The following is a 13,027-nucleotide window of genomic DNA, read 5'->3' on the forward strand; positions in this document are numbered from 1 at the left end:
ATCGAAGCAGCGCAGCAAGGGACGTTCGTTCCAGACAGGGAGAAGGACGAGCTCACAATGGCCCTCGGCAATCCTGAGCACCCTGGACGGACACGAGGCACGCCAGGCTCCGTTTCGTGGAAGGCTGGATTTCCGGACGCAGGGGGTTACAAAACCCACGAGAGGAGGAAGAAACTGGAGCAGAGCCAACTGCAGTCGCTGCACGAAAGGGTAATGGGGCTAGAGGAACGAGAAGCAGATCGCAGCAAACGACCTGCCGAAGCTTCCCCCGAAGCTACCCCGCCATCTCAGCGGAAAAGCAGCGTGGCTTCCACCGAGCTGCTTCAGCCAGAGCATGCCTTGACGGCTCCTGCCAGCTATCCCGTGGATGCTATCACGGATGCTGAAAATTGCCACCTTATGGCGCAATGGAGCAATTTGAAGGTCAAGGCGGCTGTTGGCTCTGTTTATCCTACTAAACCCGACTCAACTTTTCACTGCCGGCCGATTCCAGAAGGATATGCTAAGGTGATGGTCGATGAAATAACGGAGGGATTTGAGGACCTCCGGCTTGACCACCCTACCGGTGAAGGGGAGTATCGGCTGGGTTCTGCTCTGAAGACTCCATGCCTATGGCGGAAGGATCTCATCAACCTTCCGAACTGGACGCCTCCGCCTCCTCCTCCTCCTCCGGCGAGTCAGGGCACTCCGCCTCCTCCACCGGCGAGTGACGATCAGGGCACTCGGCCCGCTCCTTCTCCGGCGCGTGGCGGCACTCCGCCTCCTTCTCCGCCTGCGCCGGCGCGCCCGAGCAGCCAGCCTCCTCCTTCTCCGCCTCGTCAGCAAGGGCGGAAGAGACCCGCCGCCGCTCCGGCTTCTACGGCGCGTCGCAGTCCTTCTCCTCCACCTCGTAAGCAAGGAAAGAAGACATCCGCTCCGTCTACTCTGCCGGCGTCTAGCAGTACAGCCAAAGGCGGGAGGAGATACAGATTCGGTCCTTCTCTGAAGACTCCAGAGAAGTTACCGTACGAGAGGAGCGAGGAGGAAAACGCGAAGATCGCGCAGACCGAAGTGGATGACTGGTTTCAAGGGTTGAAAGCAAAGAGACATCCACCTCCGGAGGAGAAGGTAGATCCGGTGAAAGGGAAGCGCACTCTGGCTGCCCTGACAAAACCACCCAAGTCTCCGCCGAAAGGCAACTATGAGCGCATTATTGGAAAGGCATTTGCCGAAGCGGAGAGGTCGGGAAGTACTAAAAGTGATCAAAGGATGAAAGAACGACGAGCTGGGAAACAAATTGCCCAGCTCGGCGAACAAGCGAAGCAATCGTGCCCCCCGCTCAAGGTGCCTGCTAGCGACATCGTCGATCCGAGGATGGTGCCCGGTTATGGCAATCCTGCAAATTACCTGCCCGACGATGTACATTATGATATCTTGGAGGTGCAGATACAAAGATACGAGTACGGGAAGCCTCTCGTCAAAGATGAAAGTTCTCTATCAACGATGATGCGAAGATTGCATGATTGGTACATGAAAACCTGCAAAGAGTCTGAGGGGAGGAATACTTTGTATATGAGAGTTAAAAAGGAGCATGACCTCCTTGGAATTGAACTGTTGCCTATTCCATTTGAGGAGTTCTATCAGTTTTTCAATCAATTGGCCATCGATAAAGCAACGGTCACCTCCTACTGTCTGTAAGTAGTACTACTTCCGTCATTAAGTCTCTCTATATAACTCAGCCCTTTCATTTGCATGTATTTATAATTATCCTCACTATATTATGCAGATTGAAGATCGCCGAATTGAAGAAAAGACAAGTGGGAGATATTGGGTTCATTAACACGTATCTCATAGATGCAACTGAGGTTCAATATCGTGCCCAAGAAACCGAGGCCAACTTGCTACGATCGTTGGAAATAAATGAACACAAAGATATAATACTCTTTCCTTACAACTTCAAGTGAGTGTTACTGTCTTGTGGCATATTCGGTTTCCTTATTAGTCCAGGTTATAGTAATGTAATATTGATGAGTTATGCATGTGTGCGCAGCTACCACTATATTCTCCTAGAGATTAAGCTTGAGAAGGGAGTAGTAACTGTCTTAGACTCCAAGCGAAAAGATCCCAAGGAGTATGCGGACATGACTGAAATGCTCGAGAAGTAAGTTAAATCGATCATTATCCACCATATCAGCAACTTAATTTGTTCATTTCTGATATCAAGTAATTGTTTTCTTTGTATGGCAGGGCTTGGAGAAAATTCACCAAAAAAGCTCCGGGACTACCGAAGAAGCTGCAATTTAGGCACCCGAAAGTAAGTACTATATAGTAGCATATTCCAGGCATCTCCTAGTGATTCAAGCGCTAGTTTCATCAATACCATTTAGCATGCTTGCTAATTATCAGTTTGATTGACCTCTATTTCTTGTAAAGTGGTTGTGGCAGGAACAAGGGAATGATTTCTGTGGATACTACATTTGCGAGTCCATCCGCCACACGACCTGTGAGCGGGGCTACTCCGACAAACAATATGAAGTGCGTAAATAACAATATTCACAATTTTATTTTATTACCATCATTTGTGTTGAGTTTCATTCATTCATATATATATATATATATATATGTATTGACCCCCTTCTTAAAATTAGATGTTTCGGATGCGGGATGAACTCCTAGCACCAGATCGCATGCGAGCAATTCAAGAGGAATTGGCGGCATTCTTTCTTGACCACGTGATCGCTGAAGACGGAGAATACTATGTGGACCACGCGTCCGTATTTTAGGAGATTATATATTTGTAAAAGATAATTATTGTATATATGTAGCCGGTAGTGTCGGATAGATATACGAGAACTTGTTTGTTCGACCAATCTCTCGGAGAAGGAGAGGTGGTCGATATCACTTCTCTCTGTATGCATATATGTTCATGACGATCTTCTGTTTGCTTACTAGCTAGCTAGCGTGTCTAGCTAGTCCTCTCTATACGTATGTATGTATGGTACGTAGCGTCGACCAAGCACGGACAAAAGAGAGGACACTTCTCTCTATTAATTAGCTAGCTATAACACAATATATGAAACACCTAAATTAACCCCCCAAAACCCCCCAACCCCCCCCCTTTCAAAAAAAAACAAAAACCACAGCCACATAAACGCTGACGCGTGGATGCCTATTGGTCCCGGTTGGTGCCACCAACCGGGACCAAAGGCCCTCCTGCCTGGGCTCAGGGGACAGGCCACGTGGAGGCCCTTCTGTCCCGGTTCTGGATTGAACCGGGACTAAAGGGGTCAGGGCATTAGTACCGACCCTTTAGTCTCGGTTCATGAACCGGGACTAAAGGCCCTCACCAACCGGGACAATAGGCCCTTTTTCTACTAGTGCTACAGGGAAAGCAGAAATCCATATGTGGCGACTAATGAAAAATGGACTAGCGACGGGTGCTGAACTGCTACGTCGACGGATCAAATCGGGTGTGTTCTGCATTTCTTGTGGACGAGAAGAAATTGGTTACCACCGCTTTTGGGGATGCTCACACTCGGTGTGTTTTTGGAAGCAGCTTTGCTCGGAGTTGGGAGTCTCGGTGGCAAAACCACCATGCAATATTGACTCCCAGAGCAAGCTGACAAATTGGTTGATGGAGTGGTTCGCACACGCACCGGATATTGAGAAGTCGATCATGGTACAAGCTGTTTATGGGCTGTGGCTAGCACGCAATGATGCAAGAGAAGGAAGGAAAATTTCTGCAGCACATGAAATATCACATCAAGTGGTTGCATATGTCAAAGAATGGGAAGAGATCCACAAGAAGGAAGTGACGCCGAAGCCTCCTAAAGAAAGGGCAAAGTGGGAACCACCAGACCCGGGCTGGATCAAAGCCAACACAGACTGGTCGACGAAACACTTGGGAAAAGGATGCGTTGGAGTGGTGTTGCGTGATGACATGGGTGCGTTCCGAGCGGCATCTTGTCATGTTGTGGCGACAGCGTCAGATCCGGAGATGGTCGAACTTTTGGCGTGCAGGAAGGCGATCGAGCTGGCGAGAGAAGTTGGGGCGGGGAAGCTCCATCTCGAGTGTGACTCGGCAAGAGTGGTGTCCATGCTTAATAATCAGGAGAAAAATCTCTCTGCCGCTGGACCAATTGTCGAAGATGTTAAGACCAAGCTGATGGACTTCGAAGAGTTTAAAGTTTCTTGGTAAGCCGTAGTGCTAACGCCGCTGCTGATAGATTAGCTAAGGTGGGTATGGGAGATGAACTGAATGCTGTGTGGCTCTCAGCACCACTAGACTGTATTTTGCACTTTATTTCGGATGAGATTCCGGCACTCTTTTAAGTAATAAGCGGCGATAGTTTTACCCTAAAAAAAAAGTTGTTTCATAATAGCCAGCTGGAGGGACGACGATGCAGGCAGTCATTTGCATAAGAGGCAAGATGTGGTTGTATGAGCCATCATTACAAGTGCTAAACTTTTGTTTCATGCGAATTGTAGATGGACAAAGGAGGAAACAATATTGTTTCATAACCTCTGATTCAGTACTAAACTTTGTAGACTAGTGGTTTCTTTAATGGAAATCAATGGAATGGCCTGTTGTTCTTCAAAAAAAAAAAAACTCTGGTTCGACAATACAAGTGCTCTACCCGCCTGGTCTTTCCGCAGTTCCTGGCTCTGAGCGTGTCTTCAGGAACCAGCCGAACATCTTGGGTAGTTTATAGTTGTACCATCAGGTCAATGTACACTGAATCATAGCTATGCTATGACAACCAATTCAATAAGAGGCTCAGACAACTTGAGTTCAAGATCACCCTTCCAGGTAACAGAATAACATTAGTAAGGTTAAAACTTCCAAGTTTGATCAAATTCTCAGCAGTATGTAAAGTTAACGGTCCACTCAGATTATTAGCGACATACAAACTTCTTTTTTACATGACTGAGAAACAAATCACATGTAAGTACCGAACTATACTGAGCTGTCAATTTCCCTCAGAATTTTTGCAGCGTCTTCAGGGAAAACTGGGAACTATACTGAGCTGTCGATTTCCCTCAGAATTTTTGCAGCGTCTTCAGGGAAAACTGGGTTTATGTGGCACCCGCTTCCCATCTCAAATCCACCGATTACACTCAACTGTGGCACTATTTGGAGGAACCAATGTGTGTAAGGTAGACAAGAAGAGGAGAGTCCAAACGGTGCGCTGTGGATCATATAGTTGAATGGGGGGTCATTGAGTTGCTTACACAACTTTTGAAGCATGCTTTTCAACAGACCCGCAAGATCCAATACCTGTGGACAACATAGCAATCATTTAATGCAATAAAAAGGACAATGAGCACAGCCAGGTGGCAGGAGAAGCTGCGTGTTCTATGAAATTTATTTTCGTACTTCAGGCTATTGCACTTCCATTTCTGCAGACTGATGTGATTTGAACTAGCATGGTTTATACAACAATGGAAGGCCAAACAGATTCAGGAGCAATTTATACCTTATCCTGATCTGTTTCATGGAAGTAGGAGCTATGTTGCCGAGGAACGATCCATATCTCAAATGGATAAGAAGCTGCAAAAGGGACAAATGCAGAAAAATTGTGCGTCTCACTGACCAAGATATCCTTGGACACAACCGCACAGAGGCTGCACTTTCCTGACCTCTCGAAGACCTCCTTCATGCAGTTAAGCCGGGAGGTAACAGATGGAGGGACAAAAGGAGTTCCCAACATCTGGCTGTGTGAGTGTGCCATTGAAGCTCCGGCAGATGCCCCCTGGTTCTTGAACACCTATGCAATTTCAAAACAGTGGAGATTTTCAGCACATTAAGAGGAATTTAGCAACTATTTGGTCGAGCTACAGTAAAGGAAGTAACTCAAGTAGCTAATGATACATGGAAATAAGGGTTCTTACATGCTCGTAACTTTTACAGTACCACAACAGCACCAACAAGTGGACAGTGACATATGAATTTGAGAAAAAAAACCGGACACCTTTTAAGTACCGATGCATGAGCAAGAGTTGGAGCTACCTCAGGACTACCTTAATGTAAGGAACCCAATTGGTGGATTGGGATCGTACAAGAGGATTGGTAAATTGGGGAAGGGGATGAGATGAGTCTTGGGGAGAAAGTAGGTGAGAAGAAGCAGAGACGTGAGAGATCAGATGATACTCATTTCATGCCTCGACCGATACAGGGGTTAAGTGTTAGATACATCCTCCACACACACAGGGCCTTGGCCACATACGGCACCAGCCTCACTGGCTACAGCCCACACACATGCCAGGTCCACCGCACTCCTCAGGGTGCCAGTGTGGCACTTAATTAATAAGCAGGTTTCATTCGTATTTGAGTTCAAGTGATGCTGTACAGAAGATGAAACATAAGTCTTACAAAAAGCCAAGAATATTTGAGAAGTGAAGATAAGAGTTTAGCATGGTTCTCTAGCAAAGTAACAATATAGCCTCCAGCTTAGCACATTCGTCCTCATTTTAAGTATCAAACGCAAGGAGAAATTCATCCAACTACACCTGTGCACCAATTATAGTTTTGCATTTACTGGTGACAGCCACCATTGATGGTGTGTTAACTTTGCACATTCTCGGCATTCGTCTTTCAATACACAATAACATGCATTTATATGCGTTTTACAGAAAGAGATGCACAAATAGCAATCGGCACATGCATGTATATAAGACTATGCGACCGCCCACTCCCCCCCCCCCCCCTCGCCCTCCCTCTTTCAGCGGCGGGGGAGCACTAACCGCGGTCGACGGGGGGCCTCCCCGACCCTCCCGCCACCTCGCCGTCATCGGAGAAGCGGCTGGCGAAGCCCGAGCCGACTCCCAGGATGGTGGCGGCGGGGCGCCTCTTCTGGCTCCGGCGTCCAGCCCGTCTGCTGGCTGCCGGCCGCCGCGCCCTGCGCCGGCACATCTCCGTCGGCCTTAACCCTCCCCGCCCCGGCCCACTTCCCCTTGCCCAAAAAATGATTTGGCAAGTAATTAAAAATGACAAAAACAAATGGAGTAACATAATATGTTACCATCACATAGCGCTACCTAATAAAATGACTACAAAGTAATAAATGAAGTTATTTATGTTATCACACATACCACTATGGAATTAGTAACATAGACTAGTAACATATGCATGTTACTAGTCTAAATTAGCTCACCGCTATGAATAGCCTAATATATATAAATAATTGCATACAAGTAATTAATATTTTTATATGCAGAGAGTTAGGGAATATAACGAAGCGTTTAAACAACTTATGCGATACAAGAACTTCAATACCAATGCAACCAATGCATGAGCGTTTAACTTCCATAGCAACGTACGAGTACTTAGCCAGTGTAACTATGATCAAAGAGTTGAAACAAGCCACTGAAGTATTGACATTACCTTATAATTGCCATTTCTTCAAATCAGCTAAGGGGTTCCTATAAGCACAGATATGTTGTGTTGCAGTGCAATAAAGAGAGCTGAGTATGAGAGCAACACACTGAGTGAAAATTGAACTATTTGTCAAAAGGGGCTGATTAGACATGTTGATTGAAAATAGTGCAGTTTTTCACTATTTGTCAATCAACACCCGCATTTTCGTCTAGCATGGCGATGGCGGTGATGACATTCAGGCGGGCCACTCCCTCGTGAATTGGAAAACTGTGTGTCGGCCAAAGGGGCTGGGTGGTCTGGGTATTGCCGACATAGACAGATTTGGCAGGGCCTTGCATTTGCGATGGCCTTGGTTGCAATGGACTGACCCCAAGCGCCCATGGGTGGGCTACTTACTCCCTTGCGACAAATATGGATCTCTTCTGGGCTTCTACTACCAACACCTTTGGAAATGGGCAGAGGGCTTTATTCTGGCATGATAATTAGAGCGGACATGGGCAGCTGAAGCATGTGATGCCTGCCTTTTCAAAATTGCTACTAGAAGGAATAGATCTGGTCCACCCATGCTGAGCTAAAATGCAAACTCTTCTCCTGGCTTGCTCTCCACGGCAGGAGGCTCACGGCCAACATGTTGGCGGTTAAGGGATGGCCTCACGGCCCCCATGCTTTTGCCTTCAGGCCCCGGAGACTGCGGCCCAACTTTGTAAGGATTGTCCTTTTGCGGTCGTGGCCTGGAATCATATTAAGTCCTTGTCTGGGGAGGCAACCACGACTACTCTAACTCTCCCGAACCCTGGGGGCGTCTCTGACTGGTGGGATGGCATGCTTTCAATGGAGTCCAGGGAATCGCGGCGCCGCCACAGTGGGCACCTTCTTACACTATTTGGACCTGTGGAAGGAGAGGAACCGTTGTATCTTCAATGGCACACGCCTAAGCCACCTCGAGGTGGCATCTCTGGCTTTCGAGGACATAAAAGCGACAGGAAATGGCGTTTGCCAGGTAACCACCAAGTGAGAGAATAGACTAGTTGAGTTTTTTTTCCTTATTTGGGGGTTTCAGCACGTGTTCCCCTTAAAAACGTGTCAAACAACGTTGTACATGGGTTACCTTATTACTTCTTCTATATCAAAAAGGCAGTGCTCCTGCTGGTTCCTAAAAAAAACATGTCTAATCTTATGGAAATGCATAAAGAAAAGAAAAGAAAACAGAACAGACAGGATTGGGAATTTGTTGTTCAGCTTCCAGTTAGAAAGTGCATGACTCTTGTCCATTTCTGTAGTAATACCAAAAAGGTTTTGACATAAACATCAGGCCCACAGAAAGTCTCCCAGAATACAAAACAATCCACAGCCTTAACCTCCAAACTAAGCATACATACTGGGCTATTACTCTTGAACTGCGCTGCCAAAAGGCACATGTATGCACCATGTATACAAAACAACTCTACAGCCTAACCTCCAAACTAAGCATAGACATACTGGGCTATTAGCTCTTGAACTGCGCTGCTAGTTAGACTGCGGCTCACCTTTGCAAGGATTGTCCTTTTGCGATCGCGGCCTGAAATCATATCAAGTCCTTGTCTGGGGAGGCAACTACGACTAGTCAACTACCCTAACTCTCCCGAACCCTGGGGGCATCTCCGACTGGTGGGATTGCATGCTTTCAATGGAGTCGGGGAATCACGGTCCCGCTGCAGTGGGCACCTTCTCTACACTGTTTGGAACCTGTGGAAGGAGAGGAATCATTGTATCTTCAATGGCACACGCCTAACCCACCTCGAGGTGGCATCTCTGGCTTTTGGGGACATAAAGCAACGGGAAATGGTGCCAGGCAATCGCCAAGTGAGGGCATAGGCTAGTCGAGTTTTTCCTTATTTGGGGGTTTCGGCATGTTCCCCTCAAAAAAGTGTCGAACCACTTCGTACATGGGTTACCCTCTTCCTTCTTCTATATGAAAAGGCAGTGCGCCTGCTGGTTCCTCAAAAAAAAAGAAAAAACATGTCTAGTCTTATGCAAATGCATAAAGAAAACAGAACAGAACAGAGAGGATTCGAAATTTGTTGTTCGGATTCCAGTTAGAAAGTGCATGACTGTTGTCCATATCTGTAATAATACCAAAAAGGTTTTGACATAAACATCGGGTCCACAGAAAGTACCCCTGAATACAAAACAACTATGGCCTGACCTCAAACTAAGCATACATACTGGGCTATTAGCATTTGAACTGCGCTGCCAAAAGGCACATGTATGCATAATTCATGAAACACAACAGATCGGATGGCACAGGAATTATCACATACCGTTTTGGCAATAATACTGTATGATTACTCCAACCACCACACAAAACATTGGTACATTGTACGGAGAACAAACAAGAAACCCCCTCAAAAAAGTGTCGAACCACTTCGTACATGGGTTACCCTCTTCCTTCTTCTATATGAAAAGGCAGTGCGCCTGCTGGTTCCTTAAAAAAAAAAAAAAAACATGTCTAGTCTTATGCAAATGCATAAAGAAAACAGAACAGAACAGAGAGGATTCGAAATTTGTTGTTCGGATTCCAGTTAGAAAGTGCATGACTGTTGTCCATATCTGTAATAATACCAAAAAGGTTTTGACATAAACATCGGGTCCACAGAAAGTACCCCTGAATACAAAACAACTATGGCCTGACCTCAAACTAAGCATACATACTGGGCTATTAGCATTTGAACTGCGCTGCCAAAAGGCACATGTATGCATAATTCATGAAACACAACAGATCGGATGGCACAGGAATTATCACATACCGTTTTGGCAATAATACTGTATGATTACTCCAACCACCACACAAAACATTGGTACATTGTACGGAGAACAAACAAGAAACCGTAGGACTGCACACATATCTCAGTTCACCATAATATCTAGGAAAGTCTACTTTTAGCAGTCAACTGTTGCATCGGTTTGATTTCACACCCAACTCCTAAATCGTTTAGTTCGTACACTAAACTATCAAAACTAGAAGTTTCCTTGACACCCATTGCCATTTTTTTAGTTCTACTAACTTCTAGATAGCAACTGCCAAGGGGCTAGGAGCACCTTCTAAAGGCATTGCATTGTTTGCTTGCCATTTCTCTATGACCTATAGAGATGGAACCTTACCCTACGAAGTTTTACCAATTGTCAAATACTATACGCCCAGGTATTGGACCTAGCTATCCAAGACGAAGGGCTGAACTTAAAACAGAGAAGTACCTGAACATACTTCACCGCTGGGTGCTCAGCCAGCTGCTGCACCCGACGCGCGTACGCAAGCAGGACGTCGCGGACCCCCTCCGCGTCCAGATCCCATAGCCGGACTTCATGGTGCGGCGTCTCGATGACCACGTCATGGAACCCGAACCCCCTCACGGCGCATTCCCCCGCGCCGACGGGTTCCTCGTCCTCCGGTGCGGGCGGCGCCGCCTCGCGCCGCAGCGCTGGGAAAAGGTTCTCAATCACGCGGATCCGCCACGGCAGCGACTCATCGGGAGCCGGCACGCGGAATATCTCCGGCGCGCACTCGGACTCGCGACCGAGGCAGAAGGGGCAGGACGGCTTGGGGGCGCCATCGTCGGGGCCGGGGCTAGGGTTTGCCGGGCCGTGGGACTTGAGGTCGGTGGGGCGACGGGAGCGTGCCGGCGAGAAAATCACCCACCGCGCGAACACGGCGTCGCGGCGCGCCTCGGAGATTCTAGAAGCTTCTGCCATTGACTTTCCGTGCTCGCAGGAGTGGACGACGCTTGCGCCGAGGTATTTTTGGTCGATGAGCACCGACGTTCGTTTTGGGTGGATTTTGTCCATTCATTGACCGTGCATTGACATCTTGTATGTCATGGCCGGCTGAAGGCCTACGCATTCATTTTTTAAATCAAAATCAGGCATAGCAAATAGTTTTACAATCAAATAGATTCGCGTCTGAATAAAAACATACAAATAGTTTTATACTCTATCAAAATTGTCTTGAATACATGAAAAAGGAAATGAAGCGATACTTCTATTGGTTGTCAATGTGAGTCCACATGTGCTCAATCAAGTCATCTTGAAGCTGCATATGAGTATGTCAATCGCGTATTTCACGATAAAATTGGATGAATTGTTCAAATGTTGCCGGTATTTGGTGCTCAGGCTCAACATTTTCATCCTGAAAATCAAACCCTTGGCCGTAGATGTTGTCATCACACTCATCCTCCACGATCATATTATGCATGATCACACAAGCAAACCCTTGGTCGCCCAAGGATTGAGCGGTACAACCGCTAGCACACGCGGTACAACAGGAGCAGGTAAACAAGTAAGATCAAAACTGCCATAACTTCCACAAACGAACTCAAAAGTCAAGGAACGCAAACTTGTTGGATATATTAAGAACCAGCAATAGAGAAAATACCAATAATAGAAGGGTGAGAACCCTTGCTCAAATAAGAACCGGCAAAATATCCAACACCGAAAATGAAATAGAGGATGCATATGAAATCCGTTTTCGATGAACTTGAGCTAGTCATGAAGATAACCACAAGCTCTGAAACTCACATAGAGAAAACCCAATAAGAACCAAGAAAGATGATGCTAAAGATGCAAAAGTTTGAACTCTCTACGAACGATATGACCAGGCTACCCACTTGAGAGCCCTCCCTTGATAGTACAGCTATCGATCCTATAACCCAGTCTCCCAACTGACACCATGAGGCCGATAAGATAGAAAACTTATCAAGGTTACATTTGCCTTGCACATAGTCCACTTGAGCTAAATGATGATGATTTTGACCTCCTCAAGTTGGACCACCTTTCTTGTTTGCGATGACTCGATGAAGACTACTAAACTGCTCCCTCATACTCCATTATGGGTGAGCCTCTCTTCGGCATACCTTTACATGTCCATTATCATCAGAATGGACGGCAAGCTTCAAGCATGTGCTCTCTTCGTGATGCTCCAGTTGAACTTGCACAATGCAACCTTGATGACGATTACCACTTGATGCTATCCTCCATGGGTTATATGAGATCTTCCTTTTGAATGTAAGCCCATGAAAACATAACTAACTCCACAAAGCAACCTCACATAGATCTTGGGTTAGTACACAAAGCACAATGGACAATGTTTACCATACCATGAAATCGCTTGATCTCACTCGGTACATCTTCTATGGTTTATGTGTTAATAAACTTGAATCCACTCTTAGCTTTTAGTCTTGATCAACATTGTATCTTATCTTCTCTCTTCATTAAGATGATGTCTTAAAGGTAGACGTGAATGCTCACACAGTCTTCTTCTTCAAGACATGTTTGCAATATGCTCAAACTCTCACATGACCAATCTTTGGATAACTCCTTGAATAACACCTTGGTCAACACATATTCTTCTATATCCGACCTTGAAGCCAACATATGATCTTCAAGAATTGTCTATGGATAAACCCTTCGAGTAACATTCAAAGCAACCATTAGTCCATAAGAATTGCCATCAATTACCAAAACCAAAGCATGGGGGCACCATGCTCTTGCACACTCATGTGCTAGTAGGGCAGTTGAACTAGCGCTTGTACCGCCCCAACCACAACTCAGGGGTGATTTCCCTCGGTGTTGGGCGCAGTACTCGAGCGGCTGTGCAACGGTTGTTCCAACTATTCCCTAATAACTGATACAACCAGT

General features: G+C 46.3%; 1 protein-coding gene across 2 annotated transcripts; it reads right to left on the bottom strand.

Moving 5' to 3' along the window:
• Positions 1-4,765: 4,765 nt before the first annotated feature.
• Positions 4,766-11,187, bottom strand: LOC123138171 (ADP-glucose phosphorylase). Of its 2 annotated transcripts, XM_044558086.1 has the most exons (4): positions 10,592-11,187; positions 5,457-5,747; positions 5,212-5,257; positions 4,766-5,109 (listed from the first exon to the last, which is right to left on the bottom strand). In XM_044558086.1, exons 1-4 carry the CDS (start codon positions 11,177-11,179, stop codon positions 4,997-4,999), a joined length of 1,038 nt encoding a protein of 345 aa, XP_044414021.1. In that variant the 5' UTR covers positions 11,180-11,187; the 3' UTR covers positions 4,766-4,996. The 2 variants fall into 2 exon arrangements, with proteins under 2 accessions (XP_044414021.1, XP_044414020.1); XM_044558085.1 differs by having other exon boundaries at positions 4,766-5,257.
• Between the last annotated feature and the right edge of the window lie 1,840 nt (positions 11,188-13,027).

Source organism: Triticum aestivum, chromosome 6B (assembly GCF_018294505.1).
Source record: "Triticum aestivum cultivar Chinese Spring chromosome 6B, IWGSC CS RefSeq v2.1, whole genome shotgun sequence".
Taxonomy (NCBI): Eukaryota; Viridiplantae; Streptophyta; class Magnoliopsida; order Poales; family Poaceae; genus Triticum; species Triticum aestivum.

Coding starts and splice junctions, on each gene's coding strand:
- LOC123138171 (XM_044558085.1), bottom strand. CDS start 11,179: ATGGACAAAATCCACCCAAAACGAACGTCGGTGCTCATCGACCAAAAA. Junction 5,748..10,591: donor CAGCGGTGAAGTATGTTCAG/GTACTTCTCTGT, acceptor GAAATTGCATAG/GTGTTCAAGAACCAGGGGGC. Junction 5,258..5,456: donor ATGAAACAGATCAGGATAAG/GTATAAATTGCT, acceptor TGTTGTCCACAG/GTATTGGATCTTGCGGGTCT.